Source organism: Alosa sapidissima, chromosome 24 (assembly GCF_018492685.1).
Source record: "Alosa sapidissima isolate fAloSap1 chromosome 24, fAloSap1.pri, whole genome shotgun sequence".
NCBI classification, from domain to species: domain Eukaryota; kingdom Metazoa; phylum Chordata; class Actinopteri; order Clupeiformes; family Clupeidae; genus Alosa; species Alosa sapidissima.
In genome coordinates this window covers 5,264,845-5,282,233 of record NC_055980.1, presented here as the reverse complement: position 1 = coordinate 5,282,233, position 17,389 = coordinate 5,264,845, and the positions used below count along the sequence as shown (strand labels likewise).

The following is a 17,389-nucleotide window of genomic DNA, read 5'->3' as shown; positions in this document are numbered from 1 at the left end:
CTCTCTCCCTCTCCCCACCAGTCTGTCTCTCCCTCTCTCTTTCTCTCTCTCTCTCTCTCTCTCTGTCACCCCCCCCCTTTCTTTTTAACTGCCCCCCCCCCACTCTATGGTCAAATATAACCTCCAGAGGATGTCCTGTGAAAAGAGTGGGACCACAGATGAAGAGAAAGAGGGAGAGAGAGAGAGAGAGAGAGAGAGAGAGAGAGAGAAACCCCAGGGTTTTTGGCAGCTTCTGCACTTTTAGGTCCAAATATGAGGACTTCCCATATTCCCATTCCCAACACACAATTCATGACACTGTAGTTATGGTATGCAAGTACAGTATGTCTTATGACAATATTAGCCTCATTCAGTGGAAGAGGAAGCAAGCATCATCTGCTTGACAATAATTTAAATTACATGTGTTTATGGAGACATGTAACTGATTAATTGCATGATGCATCATGTAATGATGTACAAATGCAACATTAATTTGAAGGCTACAGGGCTACTGAGCAAACGTAAGGCCCATTTAGTGAGGGAATCTCATCAAACACAAACCCTCACAAGTCCTCAACACATCCCAGTTCAAACAGGCAAGAGGGTCACCCCAGGTCAGGCTTTTTGCAGGTTTCTTTGGAAATGGCTGTTGTGCAGAAGTTTTAACGGTGAGACAGAAAGTTGGAAGGCTGTCAGGCTTAAATCTGTTTGATGAATCTCTTGCCTCCTGGCTCCTAATACTCTCTTAAGTCGCTTAAGTGTCTGTGTGATCTGCGATTATGCAGAGGGGAAAAAATCAATCACTACATACACAATGATGCACCAGTGCATTGTTGCCAAGTCCATTTCACAGAGCTTCTGTTTATGCCTGAAGTTATTAATTATGATAGAACAATAGTTAGAGAACACATGAATACATACATGCATTACACACAGGTGAACATATAAAAAAATACATATATTAATGAATAGAAGAGACTCCTCAGAGGTTTCAGATTTATGGCATGTTTATTGGTGGTGCAAACCTTGTGCATATCAGATTTGGCTTGTCCTCTGCCATAATTCCATAAACAATCACAACGTTGATTATGTAAGCCAGTGTTCCTTGAGAGGCCATTAGAGTCGGCCTGGACGGGGCTGGCCCTTTTCGGGAAAGTGAGCTCAGCTAGCGAGAAGTAAACACAAACACCAGAGCTCACATGCTGGTGTGAATCCTGTAAACAAATCAGTCCTCCGCGGCCCGCGTGACCTGTCACAGACAGAGGGGGAAGCAATTCCAGCAAGTTGGCTGATTTGCATCTCCTTCCATTAACTCAGTTTCCCCTCATTTGACACGCGCATCTGGATCCAACCTGCTGTGGACAGCCCATTTGTTTAGTGCTGGTTGTCTGTGTTGTTTGGTACATAGTGGAGCCATTTATATTCAGCCTGTCTCCTGGCCACTGTGCGTCAGCTGCGTTCACCTCCAGCGTTCACTTCCCCACCACCCTCTTCAGTCTCTGACATCACTACACGACAACGCGACATTACGGAAAGCCAACTGCATTTTTGAAGACTCTACCCATGTCCTACACACAGCTTTTGAATGGCTGCCCACTGTCAGGCGTCTGTGCTGTCCTTTGGCTAGGACTAATCGGAGGAAGGCTATCTTTACTTTTGAGGCTATTCGCCTTCTGAACTTGAATTTGCCCCCTCCTCCCCCCAGCCCCCTCCTCCTCCCTCTCCTGGGACTTACTTACATCCTCCCTCTCCCCCCGCACTTTCTTACACCCCTGTCTGTCCTGTTCTGTCTTATTGTCCTGTCTTTTACATGTATGTTGTGTTAATGTCTTATGTGTCACTATGCCTGCATGATGAAATTGCCCCTCGTGGATAAATAAGGTATAAAGTTTGTGTAAGGCTATTTGCACCCTAGTACAATTAGCAGTGTATGCTATTTCGTACCCTGGTGCAATTAGAAGTTAATTCTATTCGTACCCCGGTGCACACAGCAATGTGTTCTATTAATACCCCATCTGGTACAAATATCAGTGTATGCTATTTGCACCCCTGTGCATTTACTCTGGCATATTGATCACACAATGTAATAAAAAAATGTAAAAAACGAGCAACATGTTTTTGTTGTTACGTCACAGGGTGTGAATAGCTCAGCTGTGTAATAGACACTCTGAATAAGGTATGCGGTTTGCATCAATGGATAGTTAGAAGTGAATGCTGTTCGTACCCTGGTGTATATAGTAATGTGTGCTATTTACTAGGGGTGTGCATTGGCACTGCCCTCACAATTCGATTCGATTACGATTCAATTCGATTCTACGATGCATTGCGATGCATCAAAATTCTACTGCACACAACAAGGCAAATTTTGAGGTCATGAGGTAATACAAGCAGTCAGATATTGAACAACAGATTTTATTGGCTGCTATGTGTGTATTATCACTCTCCTGTATCTTTGACATAAATGTCATTCAATTAAATAAAATTGAATGGTACAGGGTATTGGATGTGGCATTTTTTAAAACTGAAAAAGAAAACATAAATCACTGCTTTCAGTGCTTTGAATGAGAAATGTTTCTCTTCTCTCTGCTTTAGATTTGAAATTAAATAGAGCAATAACAGCCAACTCCAGCAGTGACCATAAGTGTTATTTTGCACACAGTAAAATAGCAGCTCTAAGGGCACTTCCTGAACTCCTGTGCAAACATTAATCAGTAATCACAGTCACACTATTGTAACAACAACCACCCAGGCACCCAGCAATAAAAATATTCAGTGCACACCAGGGGGTCGTTTCTAGAAAGCATCGTTTGCTAACTTGCGTCGCAACCTTGGTAGTTCTCTGCATCGTTCTTGGATTTGGTGTTTCTAGAAAGGGTAGTTCGAACTCTCAATCGCAAACAAGGACGCAAAGTTTGGTCGTTTGAACTACTGCCCCTATAGCAGTCGCACTTGTGTCGTTCCTTGGTAGTTCCTGTTGGTGTCCGGAGCGCCTAACCAAAAATCACAACCGCCTAACCAAAATTTGCGAAGTGGATGTTTATTTCGTGACTCAATGATTAATCTATCCTGTATCTTAATTTTGATGAAGACACTGCTCCCCTACTTGGCTCATTCTTGCTATTTATGTTAATTAAAGTATTGCCTTGCTTTTAGTATTATAATCTTCACAGTCCCTAACAACAGCAGTGTTAAATGGTGTAGTGGCTAAAGCAGATGACTTATTATCCCAACGTTGTAGGTTCGATTTTCTTATGATGTGAGATTGTCCTCTTGCTTCTCGCTACCTGCAGGTGAACTAGTGTGACACGTAGATTCAATTGTTTTTGACTGATGTATACCTATTGTACTCTTGATGTAGAGTAACTATATACATAAATATGTATGGTCAAAACCTATTGTTGTGTCTCGTAGGCCTACTCAGAGATAAAAAGAAGAGCTAGGATGCGAACTCCGGCCAAGTGCGCAGTGCACCAACGCGCTGCCGTTAAGCCACGAGACAGTTGATAACCTATGGGATACCCAGATATTTGTCCAGGCTATATATTTTTTCCAACACAGATATTTAACACAAATAATGACTCATATTGGTCTGCTTAAGTTAACTGTTTTATATGCTTGCAATAGGTTTAGGTTTTGGCTGATGGCAATGACAATACCAGCATTAATCACTCGGTTTAGATTAGAAACATGTCGACATAGGCCGTAAGAGAACATTTCTAGGGGGTGGGGTATTACACGTTTCCACTGTTTCCACCAATGATATGTATCGCTGCATCATCAACAACGTTGTTGGAACTATGGTGTTCGAACGTCGGAGGTAGCGAATTGCGACACAGGTACGATGCTTTCTGGAAACAGGTGTAACAGTGTCGTTGTTTGGTCGCAAGTTGCGTCGTACCATGGTGGTTAAGCAACGTCGTTGCTAACTTTTCTAGAAACGACCCCCAGGCTAGGAATTTAACCTTTTTAGGGGCAAGGCCACTTGGCCTTCAGTTGGGCATATTTTGTAGCGGGCACAAAGGCCACGTCAGGGTACCAAGTTCAAAGTTAACTATACAGCAGTAGGCTATAAAAATGATCAAAGTTGTATTTAGCCTATTCACAGCAGTAGACCTGCACAGAGCCGGACAGTAATGGAGTACATTTACTTGAGTACAGTACTTGAGTACAATTTTGAGGGATCTGTACTTTACTCGAGTATCATTTTTTGGGAGTACTCATGACTTTACTCAAGTACATTTGAGAGGCAAATATTGTACTCTTTACTCCACTACATTTCTATCCATAACCGTGAATACCTGTTACTATTTCTAAAAAAAAAGGAAAACCCTCAATTTGTTGTTTCCCTCTCAAACGTGATTGGATTGTGCAGGCGCCACTGATTGGGACAGCCTATCAGCAATCACCTTCAGCTTTCCGCCAAAGTCAACTCCATGGTCAGATTTAGATAAGAGACGAAAACCATGGACGAAACAATGGATGAAGACGCAGCAGGTCCATCCCGGGAATGTGCCAACCTGTGGCCACCACCTAATGATAGTTTTCGCTTCAAGTGTTTCAATTACAAAATAGTATTTTGTATTTGAAATATGTATTTTAAATAAATGTATTAGAAATACTGCCCATCCCTGGCAACATGGTAAAAAGATGAAAATGACTTGATTTTACTTCCAATTCATTTTACATTCTCCAAGGTATTAACATTAAAAATGTTCATAACTCCATGTATGACGTTTCTGTACATAAATGTAAGCACTGTGGCAGTAGTAATGCAATATTTCGAAAATGTAGGTTACTCTTGTACTCTTGATACTCAAGTACTTTTAAAAACAAGTACTTCAGTACTTTTACTTAAGTAGACATCTGACTGTTGTACTTTTACTTGTACTTGAGTCAAATTTAGGGTATCTGCACTTTTACTCAAGTAATAAAGCTGTCCGCCTCTGGACCTGCATCACTGTATGAAGCATTACAAAAAAATGAAACATGGCATATTACGTAGAACTGTAAATCATCTGATCATCTAATATTTAGATATTTAGGCTATATTTAACATTTATTTTATATTGGGCCTGTTATGAAATTATGTATTGAACAATATTGCACAGCTCAGTTTTAAGAAACTCAAATAGCATAGATGCTGATTCATAGATGAGATGCTCTGATTTATCGATATCAAGGCAATATTTGTAACATTTATTTTGTATTGGGCCCATTATGAAATCATGTAGAATAATTTAAACACATTGTAAAACTTAAAGCCCAAATTTGGAGACATCTATGCATGTCGAAATTTGCTGCAAATTCAAAACTGGATTACTTTGGAACGGCTAACTGTACAGGGGACTGCTTTACACCTTTCTGTTCGGTAAGGTCAGCTGTTTATTCTGATATATTGTTTGTTATGTGTTGAACGAAGGGTTTGTGAAGTATTCCACTGAGATGAATGGTAGGGAGATGGGCGGAAAACCTTCAGTAGAATTTATAATTAAATTGTATTATATTATTTACTTATATTTGGCCTATTTACTATAGGCCACCGTGCAGAGTTTGTTTCTAGAGTCCATGGAAGGAAGTGTTGCCAAAACGCATCATGCGGAAATCAAACCCCGGTCTCCTGCATACTAAATCATGTCTGTGACCACTGCACTATCTAATTCCACAACTCTATGGGTGTTTGCAGGTAAACTTATAGTTTATAGGCCTGAGCGTCATATTCACAAAATTTATGTTAACTAACAAACTGACGGTTGTATGTGTGAATGAAGATTATGAAAATAAAACACAACTTTTCAAACTAAAACTTAATTTGAACAGATATTAGTGCCGAAACCTTTCAGAATTCTTCACTTTCTGCTGACGAAAAAACGAATGTCCGCCATGTTTTTTGTGCACGGTGAGCAACGTCTTTTTGTTGTTATGTCACAGGGTGTGAATAGCTCAGCTGTGTGGCCAAGGCTATTCAAACCAGGGGTGTAAATAGACACTCCGATAAAGTTTTTTGAATGGAATTGAATTGAATTTAGTGGGAGCTTTACTGCATGCCTGTTTGTTGATCAATTGATTATTCCTCCTCATGCATTTATTACATACATTAAACATTTATACATTTTTACATTTACACAACCATCTTGCAGTGAGGAGAAAGTTCGTACAAGCCTATTACAGAATGCGGCACAGACTGCTGTCTATGGACCCAAAAGAAAGAGAATTCAGTAATCGTACAGACTGTCTCCTTGTAAGGTGGCGGCGACCAGAAAACTGGAGGGGTATGCTATATACTAGCCTATTTTGAAAATTCATATTTTCTACTACCCTGACGAGCCAGACCCACATCAAGATCAGTCCGAGGGGCGGGATAAACGGTTGTCTTTCAAATTCCCTCTGCATGCAATAGGATAGCGTTACAACTCATGAGTCCCATGCGTTTTCCCACCAGCGGAACTAGTTGGATAGTTGTTCAAACTTTTGCCAACTTAAAAAAAGCTTAACTCGTGTCTTGCTGTTCGCCAACAGCAACATACATCTTCTTTGTTTTCAAGTAGCAGGGAATTCAAGCCGAACCGTCGCAACTCTGTCATCATTATGTTAAGCCCACCTACCGACTCTATACACAATGTGATTGGCCTGGTCGAAGTTTAATTTTTCCAGCTCGCAAGCCAACAGAGAGTTGCTAGACTACCCTGGCAGCTGCCGCTAAGGTGCATCTAGATTTCTAGGCTAATTTTCTACTCCAATTAGCATCGATTTGGTCCCCAATGATATTTCACACTGGTTATTATTATCCAAAAATATACACTAGGTTGTGTTAAGACCAGATTTCCCAGATTTCCCCTTTAAGGTTTAGATCCAATTAGCAGGAGTGTTCAGCTGGAGAAAGTAAAGGTATGTGTCAGAAACACGCTCCATGTTTAAAATCCCAGGAGGCACGAATCAATCAGAAGATCTTTAAAAATACAAGCTTTTATTTATATTCTCCTAAAATAGCCAAAGGTCACAAATAAAATGCTGCTTAATGTTCTTAAATGTAAATCAGTGTAAAAACAGTTCACAAGTCTAGTATAGTTCTCCAGTACAGTCTTTTCTCCAGGATTCTAGTATAGTTCTCCAGTACAGTCTTTTCTCCGTCTTTCCTCCAGGAAGACGGCGTGTCACTCTTGGGGGTATCCCTGAAGGCACGGGGGGCGCGGCCTGCGTGACGCGTCGGATGGCTACAGCAACGAGAGGGGAATCCCGGAAGTGAGTCTTCCGTGGCGCGTGCCTTCAAAACAACCAGCGGGAGACACAGATTAGCGGCAGCACGGTCAGTAGCAATAGAGCGGGCACTTCAGGTCCAATGCATAGAGAGAGGGAAGAAAACTACTTTCCTGCCTGACGTGGTTTGGCAGGCCGTTATGGTGTCCAATTCTCCCTCGAGTGGCTGGGAGTCCCGTGATCGTCCGGCGTGTCACGTCGTGGCTCGTGGCTAAAGGAAAATAACAGACCCTCAGCGAGGTGGCTCCACAACAACAGAAGACCAATGGATACAAGGCTAGTAGCAAAAGAACGTCCCTTAACGAGGATACTTGCGTGCGTGGTATCAATCCGATCGGGCCGAGGAAACCAGCAGAGGATGTCTATCCAGCGAGGAGGGATCCGAAGCACCGGCGACAGTGGAACACCAGCAGGGGAGACGAGCACCTGCGTCTGGGCAGCGCCCTCATGGTAAGTCTCGGGTGTCTTTTATCAGACCTGGGTCCCGTGCTTTGGATGAGTAGGGGGTGGGGTGATAGTTCAGTTCATGGGCGCCATCTGTAGTAGTCAATTGTCAGCCCGCCCACCCTTAATAAGCTTCCCAACCCCAGTGTAAACAAACACACGTGAATCATGTCAAAATCGCTGCATTCGCAATATCAGTGTAAACAAATCGTACGTGCTTAACCATCACAGCAATCACAATAGCTTAGGAATTACACAAAGCCCATATCACGGTGGTTCACTGCAATCAAGGTGCCAACACACAAGATAAAATACTGACAAAAACGTTTACAGTACTGGCCCGTTTGACATTTACCCCCCCACTTTAACAGTAGTCGTCCCGACTACGTCACCTACTGGTACCTCAGTGGCCTGGTGCCCTGTGTGCTTCGCTGAGAGCGACGTATTTCCTGGGCTTCTGCCTGGTCAGGGAGGTATGAGTCTTCTTGGTGCCCCTGTTGTAGTGGCGTGACAGTCCCTAGGTGGTCTCCCAGACCATCGGCTTGGTTGGAGCTGGTCGTCATGTCAGCTGGCCGGGGGGCCTCTGCTTGGGTCGAGGGGTCTGGTATTGTCCTTTCTGTCCCCGTGGGAAGCTGGGTCCTCCAGAACACCAAGGGTCTGTACCTCGGAGCTTCCAGCCTGTAGTGGTGCTGGGCCGAACTTAATTCAGAAGGAATCTGGCCTTCTTTTGGTTCCTGTGGGAAGGACAGGGGACACACACGTAGGTTATTCCTATGTGCTGTACGAACAGGACCTTCCTCACCTTCCGGACGTATGAGGTACACAGGCTGGCCTGGTCGCAGCTGGGACACCACCACGAAGGGAGTCGGTCGCCATCTTGGGGTCAGCTTCCCGTAGGCTCGGCGGCGGAAGTGCCGGAGGAGGACCCGTTCTCCCACTTGTAGTTCTATTGCCTTGGCCCTTCGATCTCGGCGGTCCTTGTCTGCCTGTTGCCTTTGCTTGGTGTGCTGTTGTACGGCCCTCCATGCTTGAGTAAGCACTTGGTGTTGGAAATGTACCCACCCATTGAGGGTTTGCCGCTGTGTCGAAGGGCCAGCTTCGTGGATCCAGTCTATGGGGATCCGTGCATGTCTTCCAAAGACTGTGAAGTAGGGTGTAAAGCCAGTGGTGCTGTGGGGGGTATTATTGTAGGCCTGTACCAAGGCAGGCAGTCTACATGGCCACTGGGCCTGCGTCTCTTCGGTCAAGGTACCAAGTAGCTTCAAAAGGGTCTGATTAAATCTTTCACAGGCGCCATTACCTTGTGGATGGTATGCCGTGGTGCGCTTTGTTCGGCAGCCATAGAGGAGACACAGCTGTCTGAAAAGGTCGGAAGTGAAGGCTTCGACTGGCGTAAGCGATTACTCTCTCTGTGCCGTCCTGGATTTGAGCCAGTACCGCCCCTAGACCCTCCAGACTTGCATCGGTGTACAGCCGGAATGGCTTAGTAAAGTCGGCATAGGCTAAGATGGGTGGGCTCACCAGGGCTTCCTTCAACCTTCGGAATGCCCGGTCACATTCTGCTGTCCACTGGATTGGAGCCGTCTTAAAGGTGGTCGTGGTGCCATGCAACAGGCCATGGAGGGGGGCAGCGATCTTGGCAAACCCAGGAATATAACGGCGGTAATACCCCACCAGACCCAGAAATGAACGAACCTGGCGAACATTCTGCGGTGCTAACCATGCCTGGACAACAGCCGTCTTCTCTGGGTCGGTGGCCACTCCTTCCGCACTTACAATATGACCCAGGTACGAGACACGTTTCTGAAATAGTCTGCACTTCCGGGGCTGCAGCTTGAGTCCGTGGTCTTGTAGTCGCTGGAAGACTCTGTCCAGGTCTTGAAGATGCTGGTCAAAACTGGACGAATAAATAATCACGTCGTCCAGATAAATTAAAAGAGATTCATTTAAAAACTCCCCCAGGCAGCGCTGCATAAGCCGTTGGAACGTAGCAGGGGCGTTGCAAAGGCCAAACGGCATACGCTCAAACTCAAAAAGACCTAGGGGGGTGGTAAACGCCGTCTTCTCCCGGTCACGCTCGTCCACCTCTACCTGCCAATAGCCACTGGCCAAGTCTAGGGTGGAGTACCACTGGGCACCCTTTAGACTGGTCAGCGACTCCTCAATCCGGGGGAGTGGATATGCATCTTTATGAGTCACCGAGTTCAACTTCCGGAAGTCTACGCAGAAGCGCCACGATCCGCATTTCTTCTTAATCAGTACAATGGGAGCCGCCCACGGACTGGAACTTTCCCTGATGACTCCTCCTTCCAGCATATTTTTCAGCAAGCTCTTCAGCTCTGGATACAGTGTTGGTGGCACCGGTCGATAGCGTTCCCGGCTAGGGGGTGCCGTTCCTGTAGGAATCTGATGCTTCACAGCATCAGTACGGCCAAAGTCTTCGTCATGTTGTGCAAAGATTGGCTGCCATTTCGATAGGAGTTGGTGGAGACGCTGGCGTTGCTCATGGTCCAACTCCACTCCTTGTTCTCCCAGTACCGATGGCAGAGCAGAGGGGTTGGTGAGTATGGTGCTGACACCGACTTCCACTTCTCCCGAGGGGCCAGGAGTCAGCACGAGATCTTTGTGTCCGGCAATGTCCTCTGGCAAAATTTGGGTTACGGTGGCCAGCGAGCGGCGTTGGGGGACCTCCACTGGGAAAGGGTTGGGGTTGCAAAACCTCAAGGGAACCTGCCCAGCATGGACTTCCGCAAGCGTGTGGGCTGCCCTCCAGCCAGCCTCCTCCTCCGTCAGTGGTTCTATCAGCACAGCACAATTAGTCCTAGGGATGGTGTCACTTACTTGACACCACAGAATCATCTCTGTTCGTGGGGGAATAACAACAGGAGACTGCCTAGTTAGTTTGGCGACCCCCCTCCCCAAGGCAGTTGGTCCCTTCTGTTGGACTTGTCTACATACTGCAAAAGCCTTCTTCCAGAGTGTGCCTGCTGCTGGAGCGACTGTAGCCTGGAAGGCCACCACCCCGGGGTGAATCCCCTGCATCACTTCTCGCCAGCACTCAGTGATGACATTCATCCCTAGGACTGCCCTGTCGCTACCCAAACACTGGTCATTTACGATGATAACCCCTTTATTTGGAATACGTATTCCACCTACCTTAAAATCTAGAATGGCATAGCCGATATATGGGATCTGGAGCCCGTTGGCAGCCTTCAGTGTCAGCCAGCCAGGTTTGTCGACAGTGTTGAGGACAGAGTCTTGGAGCTGATTCTTGAAGAGGCTCTCACTGAAGAGGGTAACCTGAGAACCTGTATCCAAGAGACATTGAATTAATTTTCCATTAACCTCTACCTCCACCCCCGGGCACGTACCTATTAAAGTAGGTTTGGACGATGGGCCATCGTTTGTCTCATTCACCCCCGTCACTCTTTCCCCCGTGACGGGGGTAGCTAAAAACCCTGATGTTGACGTCGTCTGGGGCAAAACCGTTGAACATGGCCTACTGCGCCACAATCTCGGCAAACAGGGCGGCCCTGCACGTCCCATTGGTACTGCCTAGTGGGTTGGGGTGGGTGCTCGCTTCGTCCAGTCAACGGTACGTGGTGCACCCTGGGGGTAGCTGATGGAGTTACTGTGGTCGGTCCGTACGGTGTCTGGCTTCTCAGTTCCTCCACTATTTGGCTACTGAGGGTCTTCAGTTGGGCTGTCAGCTCACTTCGGAGTTCGGTTCTCAAACTTTCTCTAAGTTCTTCCAGGTCTGACTGCCGCTCACTCCTGGCCGGGGAAGGCCCACCCTGGTTCCGCACAGCATGGACTTGCGTTTCAATGGAGGGCCCATCCAGCTCTCTTTCTAATGCCCGAGCCTCCCGTTGGGCAGCTGGAAAGGTTAGCTGCTCGTCTCTTCGCAGCAGCCGCTGCAATTCTTGTCTCACAGACCCAGCCCGGAGGCCGAGAATGAACTGGTCTCGGAGGAGAGCATCTTCATCCATGTGTGCCTCTCCATCAACAGCACGCCACTTAGCGTAGCACTCCCGCAGTCGAAGGCTAAACGAACTGGTGCGCTCATCTGCAGCTTGTCGGCATTTATAGAACTCACCGCGTCGCTGGGCATTGGAGGCTGTATCTCCAAATATTTTTTCCAGGGCTGTGATGACTCGCTCCCCGTTACGACGATCTGCGTCTGACAGCAGGGCTGCTTCCCGTCTGGCGTCCCCGTCTAGTGTGCTGAAGACAAAGTCAACTTGCTGTTGGGCATTCAGGGGTTGGGCACGTAGCATGGCTCTCGTCTGGGTCTGCCATTCCCCAAACTTCTGCCGCTCCCCAGCAAACTTCGGAACCCAGGGCGCACTGAGGAACCATGGCATAATTAATGGTGACACCGGAGGAATCCCACTTGTAGCATTTACCCCTACTCCCTCATTCTGTTGATTCGTGCCGCTGGGATCCTGCCGACTACGCCAAGAAAAGAGGTGTCAGAAACACGCTCCATGTTTAAAATCCCAGGAGGCACGAATCAATCAGAAGATCTTTAAAAATACAAGCTTTTATTTATATTCTCCTAAAATAGCCAAAGGTCACAAATAAAATGCTGCTTAATGTTCTTAAATGTAAATCAGTGTAAAAACAGTTCACAAGTCTAGTATAGTTCTCCAGTACAGTCTTTTCTCCAGGATTCTAGTATAGTTCTCCAGTACAGTCTTTTCTCCGTCTTTCCTCCAGGAAGACGGCGTGTCACTCTTGGGGGTATCCCTGAAGGCACGGGGGGCGCGGCCTGCGTGACGCGTCGGATGGCTACAGCAACGAGAGGGGAATCCCGGAAATGAGTCTTCCGTGGCGCGTGCCTTCAAAACAACCAGCGGGAGACACAGATTAGCGGCAGCACGGTCAGTAGCAATAGAGCGGGCACTTCAGGTCCAATGCATAGAGAGAGGGAAGAAAACTACTTTCCTGCCTGACGTGGTTTGGCAGGCCGTTATGGTGTCCAATTCTCCCTCGAGTGGCTGGGAGTCCCGTGATCGTCCGGCGTGTCACGTCGTGGCTCGTGGCTAAAGGAAAATAACAGACCCTCAGCGAGGTGGCTCCACAACAACAGAAGACCAATGGATACAAGGCTAGTAGCAAAAGAACGTCCCTTAACGAGGATACTTGCGTGGGTGGTATCAATCCGATCGGGCCGAGGAAACCAGCAGAGGATGTCTATCCAGCGAGGAGGGATCCGAAGCACCGGCGACAGTGGAACACCAGCAGGGGAGACGAGCACCTGCGTCTGGGCAGCGCCCTCATGGTAAGTCTCGGGTGTCTTTTATCAGACCTGGGTCCCGTGCTTTGGATGAGTAGGGGGTGGGGTGATAGTTCAGTTCATGGGCGCCATCTGTAGTAGTCAATTGTCAGCCCGCCCACCCTTAATAAGCTTCCCAACCCCAGTGTAAACAAACACACGTGAATCATGTCAAAATCGCTGCATTCGCAATATCAGTGTAAACAAATCGTACGTGCTTAACCATCACAGCAATCACAATAGCTTAGGAATTACACAAAGCCCATATCACGGTGGTTCACTGCAATCAAGGTGCCAACACACAAGATAAAATACTGACAAAAACGTTTACAGTACTGGCCCGTTTGACATATGCACAGACTGCTCAAAGGAGAGAGTAGTTAACCAGTGCCTTTTCTCCTGATATACTTCATCCTGATTTAAAAATTCCATTTTAGCTCCAAGTATGGAGGCAGATGTATAGAATGCCATAGAATGCATATATAGATGTATAGAATGCTATAGAATGCCCCATAAAGAGAAGGGCCAGCAGGTACTTAAGGGAGAAAAACAACCTCAGTAAGAGAAGCTCCCATCCGTCCCACACAACAATGGGGCTATTTTTTGCACCATTCATGACCACTGTTCCCCCAGCGTCTCAATGGCGATCAATCTAAAGGCACCACGGCCCGTGTGTATTCAGTTTCCTCATTCATGCTATCTGATCAATAAAAGCTCTGGATGCCGTGGTGGTGGGGGTGGTGGTGGTGGTGGTGGGGGGGGTGGTGGTGGTGGTGGTGGTGGTGGAGTAGGAGGGCCGTGGCTCTACCGAGAAGTGCAGTTACATCACTGTGTTCCAAAGCAGAGGCGGAAACATTTACTGGACCTATTACAGCAAGTCATTCACTCACTCTCCCAGCCACCCGACTTCAATGAGGCCCGTGTTATGAGAATGAGGATGAGGTGTGATTGTGCCACCAATGGAACTCTTGCTGTTAACCTCAGCAGGAAACTCCCCCCCAACCCCCTTACATCTTTCTTTTTCAGTCTGCCTGTCGCTCACAGACACCAACAGTCATTGGTCATCCCTCTGTCTGACATAGACTTCCATATCTCCCTTGTATTCCATTAGGTTTTCCAGGAAGCTGTAAACTCCCATATAAGCCGCCATAAAGAAGCACCAAATGACTCCAATGAAGTCATAGATTATTCCCTCCCTCGCAGATAAGGTAGCAGCAAAGGCTTTGAGGGAAGTTCTCATAATGATACAATGTGTGATAATGAGAAAATCTTTGGCTGGAGGTACACTGCACATAGGAGGCAGTCAGCCATGTCAGCAAAGGATTCCTGTAACTGACTCTGTTCCAGTAAACTGGCTCAATAAAAACTCAGCCGTTAGTCTTTATGAAAAGAATACCATAGCCTGCTGTTCAACCAGAAAGGCTCGAGTCGAGTGACCAAGAAAGTAAAATACACACACACACACACACACACACACACACACACACACACACACATACACAAAAGGTCATCATCAATTCAAAGCTACAATACAATTTATATAAACAGGTTAGACATAAACAGAGAGCTCTGGTTCAAGAGTCCAGAGAGAGAGAGAGAGAGAGAGAGAGAGAGAAAGAGAAAAGGATAGAGTGATTGAGAGCATTTAAGCAGTTGAGCTCTGGCCCATCCTGGTGTTGCACGGTGGAATGTGAGAGGAAAGCCGCTGGTTCCTGGAATGCCGCTGGCATTCTCTCCACTGGGCTCTGACAGAAACACCTCGGAGCCGCCACGCACAGCCAGCCTTCCTGGAAGCCGGCACGCCAGAGAGGAGAGAGCTGGTCCTTTTGTTTCTACGGCGCATCCCCTTTCGCCCCACACTGGGCCCCGAGTTATCGCCAGAGGGGCCGAAAATCAGAGCTCGCCCGCACCACCACCCGATGAGATGAATCTTCCCTGAGCTCGCCCCTGACTCTGTTGATGTAGTTACATTTATTTTCGGCCGACCGCCCCTGAATGCACCCTGATGATTCCAAGCACAGTTTACTGGCCTCATAGACCTTCAGCAGAGGAGAGAAAAATGAAAAGAAATATAGCTGTAGAACACCGCTGAACAAGTAACCGACTTCAATAATTCAAACACTATCTGGGTCACAGGAGAAGAATTCTGAAGGGTTACGTGTGTGTGGGGGGGGGGGGGGGGGGGGCGATGATTCATCGGAACCTTATGGCTCCTGGGTCGGTCTTCGTGCGCCAAAGTCTTTGGCGCTGGAAGACTTGTGATGCTCGACTTGTGCTTCAGGGAATTCCATGTGCCTATTAATCTCAATGTGTGCGCTGGCGAAGACAGCAAGGCGCTTTCACTTTGCCTTCGCTCCCTGAGAACTGGATTCTGCAGCTGGACAGCATGAGCCTAATTAAAATCCGTCAAATGCAGCGGTAAACAGAGCCGTTGGTGAATGAGTCACTGCATAGTACATAGAGAAGAAGAAGTTGTGTGTGGAGGGGGGGGGGGGGGGTTGGGTTGATATGATTCCTTTCCATGATAGTTCGCACACTTCCATAAATTCCTTTCCTTTTATTCAGCTAGTGTGCTTATTCATACCTGAAACATTTCCAATATGTGATTCAAGAGTTACTAATACTAGTAGATACTAATGGGGAGATGCCTCAGCCGGCTATGAGACCACCACAGGCTGGGACTCACGAGGCCTTCATGGATACTGACAGGAAATGGGAGCCGTGGGATGGCCACTGCAGCATGACTGATCATTCCCAAACGCTCTCCATGGTGGGGTGGGTGGGAAATGAAATAAACTGGGGCACGGTGGTCCCGTAAAGTCGTACCGCCGTTTTACAAGGTGAGGACAGGAAAGAACATGCTCGTGCGTCGTGGTGACTAGTGGTGTAAAGTGGGCTGGTGAGATGAGAGGGGGTACATATGAGATGTACATAGACACACACAGGAACACTAATTCTGAGAAAGCCTTCCATCCCTCCCCCGTGAAAAACCACAGAAATCACCTCTGTTTCTGAAATGTGTCTCATCTGTGTAGGCTCACACACACAAACACCCACTCACTCCTGTAATGACAACACACACCAGTGGTTGAGAGCCAAAGCCATAGAAACCTCGCTCTTTGAATGTGTTACAGGTACAGAAGCTTGCATCAAACCATTTCCCAACATTGTACAACCTCGTAGTCACATTTTGAAATGAGATGGTCAGCGTGCAACTTTTCATGCAAACCTTCCAGTGACCCCAGTGTTTTCCGATTTACTCAGATGTGAAGCGTAAGCTTATGTAATTCAAATTTCACCACTCTCTGTGAGACATTTCTATTTCTAACACTTGTCTAAGAGGGCTTACTGTGGTTCTCAGGGGCGTAGCACAAGATCCTGGGCCCTATGCATAGGCAGTCCTGATGGGATCCCATGCCCCCCCACCCAAAATAAATAATAAATAAATAATAATAATAACTGTAAATAATGTTAATAATCTGTGATGTGTTTATGACTACACACATTTCAAACCTGCTTTCCCAACATTCCCTAACCTATACTGTGGTTAATAAGGTTTAAGGTACATGACATGACTACATGCGTACTATGGTGTTTGATCATTTGTTAATTTCTCTGGCTATAGTCCTGGATCCTCTGGCAAAAACTGTTCTGCATTGCTCTGCCTACTTTCTACTTCCTCTTCTGCCATGTCCTCGCTGTTCTCAGAGTAACCATGCTCCCTGCTCTCTTCACCTCCATCATCATCAGCCACATCTTCTTTATCATCTTTCTCGACATGAATAATTATTTTAGTGCATTATAGTGTAATATAATAAAACACAATAAGATAACCTTTCATTCAAAATGACTAAACATGGTTTATCTTTGATAGTCTTCACTTTTTTTTACAAAATGTAGTCAGTCAATCAACCGAGTTATTTGGCCAATACACTAACTTTACATTTCATCTGACATTTATTATGACATTTAATTAGGAAATTAAAATATTCAGGTAAAATAAAATATATTCCAGACTTTTCAAGGGCCCTCCCTCCCCTTGGGGCCCTAGTAATCAGTACTGGTTTTACCCCCAGTCCAACGCCCCTGGTGGTTCTGTGGGGTCGGCATTAGTCCAAGTTTGTGATACATTTGTAGACATTCCAGCATGTTTAGAAAATCGGAGACAAAATCCAATCTTGTTGTTTCCTTGTGATGGAGGCCTACACGAAGGGGGTTGCTGAGAGGCTTGTTCAGGCATATTCTTCATTCAATGAGTTGCCCTCTCTCTGTCTGGTGACTAACAGAGAGTCATTCAGATGCCATTTCTCCAATTGTCTGTCAACCCAGGCAGACTGCTTTTCCTGTGTGAGGGCCAATTCAGTGCCACAAAGAGTTCCTCACGAGTTCTGTAGAAAGCAAGGAGTTCTGTGGAATTGTTTTTTTTTCTTATTC

At 46.5% G+C, this 17,389-nt stretch overlaps 1 protein-coding gene across 1 annotated transcript; it reads right to left on the bottom strand.

Moving 5' to 3' along the window:
- Positions 1–8,069: 8,069 nt before the first annotated feature.
- LOC121700694 lies at positions 8,070–12,960 on the bottom strand. Its single transcript, XM_042083832.1, has 7 exons — positions 12,902–12,960; positions 12,372–12,518; positions 11,277–12,129; positions 11,049–11,232; positions 8,978–10,985; positions 8,480–8,519; positions 8,070–8,411 (listed from the first exon to the last, which is right to left on the bottom strand). Exons 1-7 carry the CDS (start codon positions 12,958–12,960, stop codon positions 8,070–8,072), a joined length of 3,633 nt encoding a protein of 1,210 aa, XP_041939766.1.
- Positions 12,961–17,389: the final 4,429 nt, after the last annotated feature.

What these genes read in the sequence shown, in the direction of transcription:
- LOC121700694 (XM_042083832.1), bottom strand. Translation starts at nt 12,960, where the DNA reads ATGAGGGCGCTGCCCAGACGCAGGTGCTCGTCTCCCCTGCTGGTGTTC. An exon ending in CTGGTGTTCCACTGTCGCCG is followed by an intron (nt 12,519 to 12,901) that starts GTGCTTCGGATC and finishes GTTGTTTTGAAG; the next exon opens with GCACGCGCCACGGAAGACTC. An exon ending in GTACCTCATACGTCCGGAAG is followed by an intron (nt 8,412 to 8,479) that starts GTGAGGAAGGTC and finishes TCCTTCCCACAG; the next exon opens with GAACCAAAAGAAGGCCAGAT.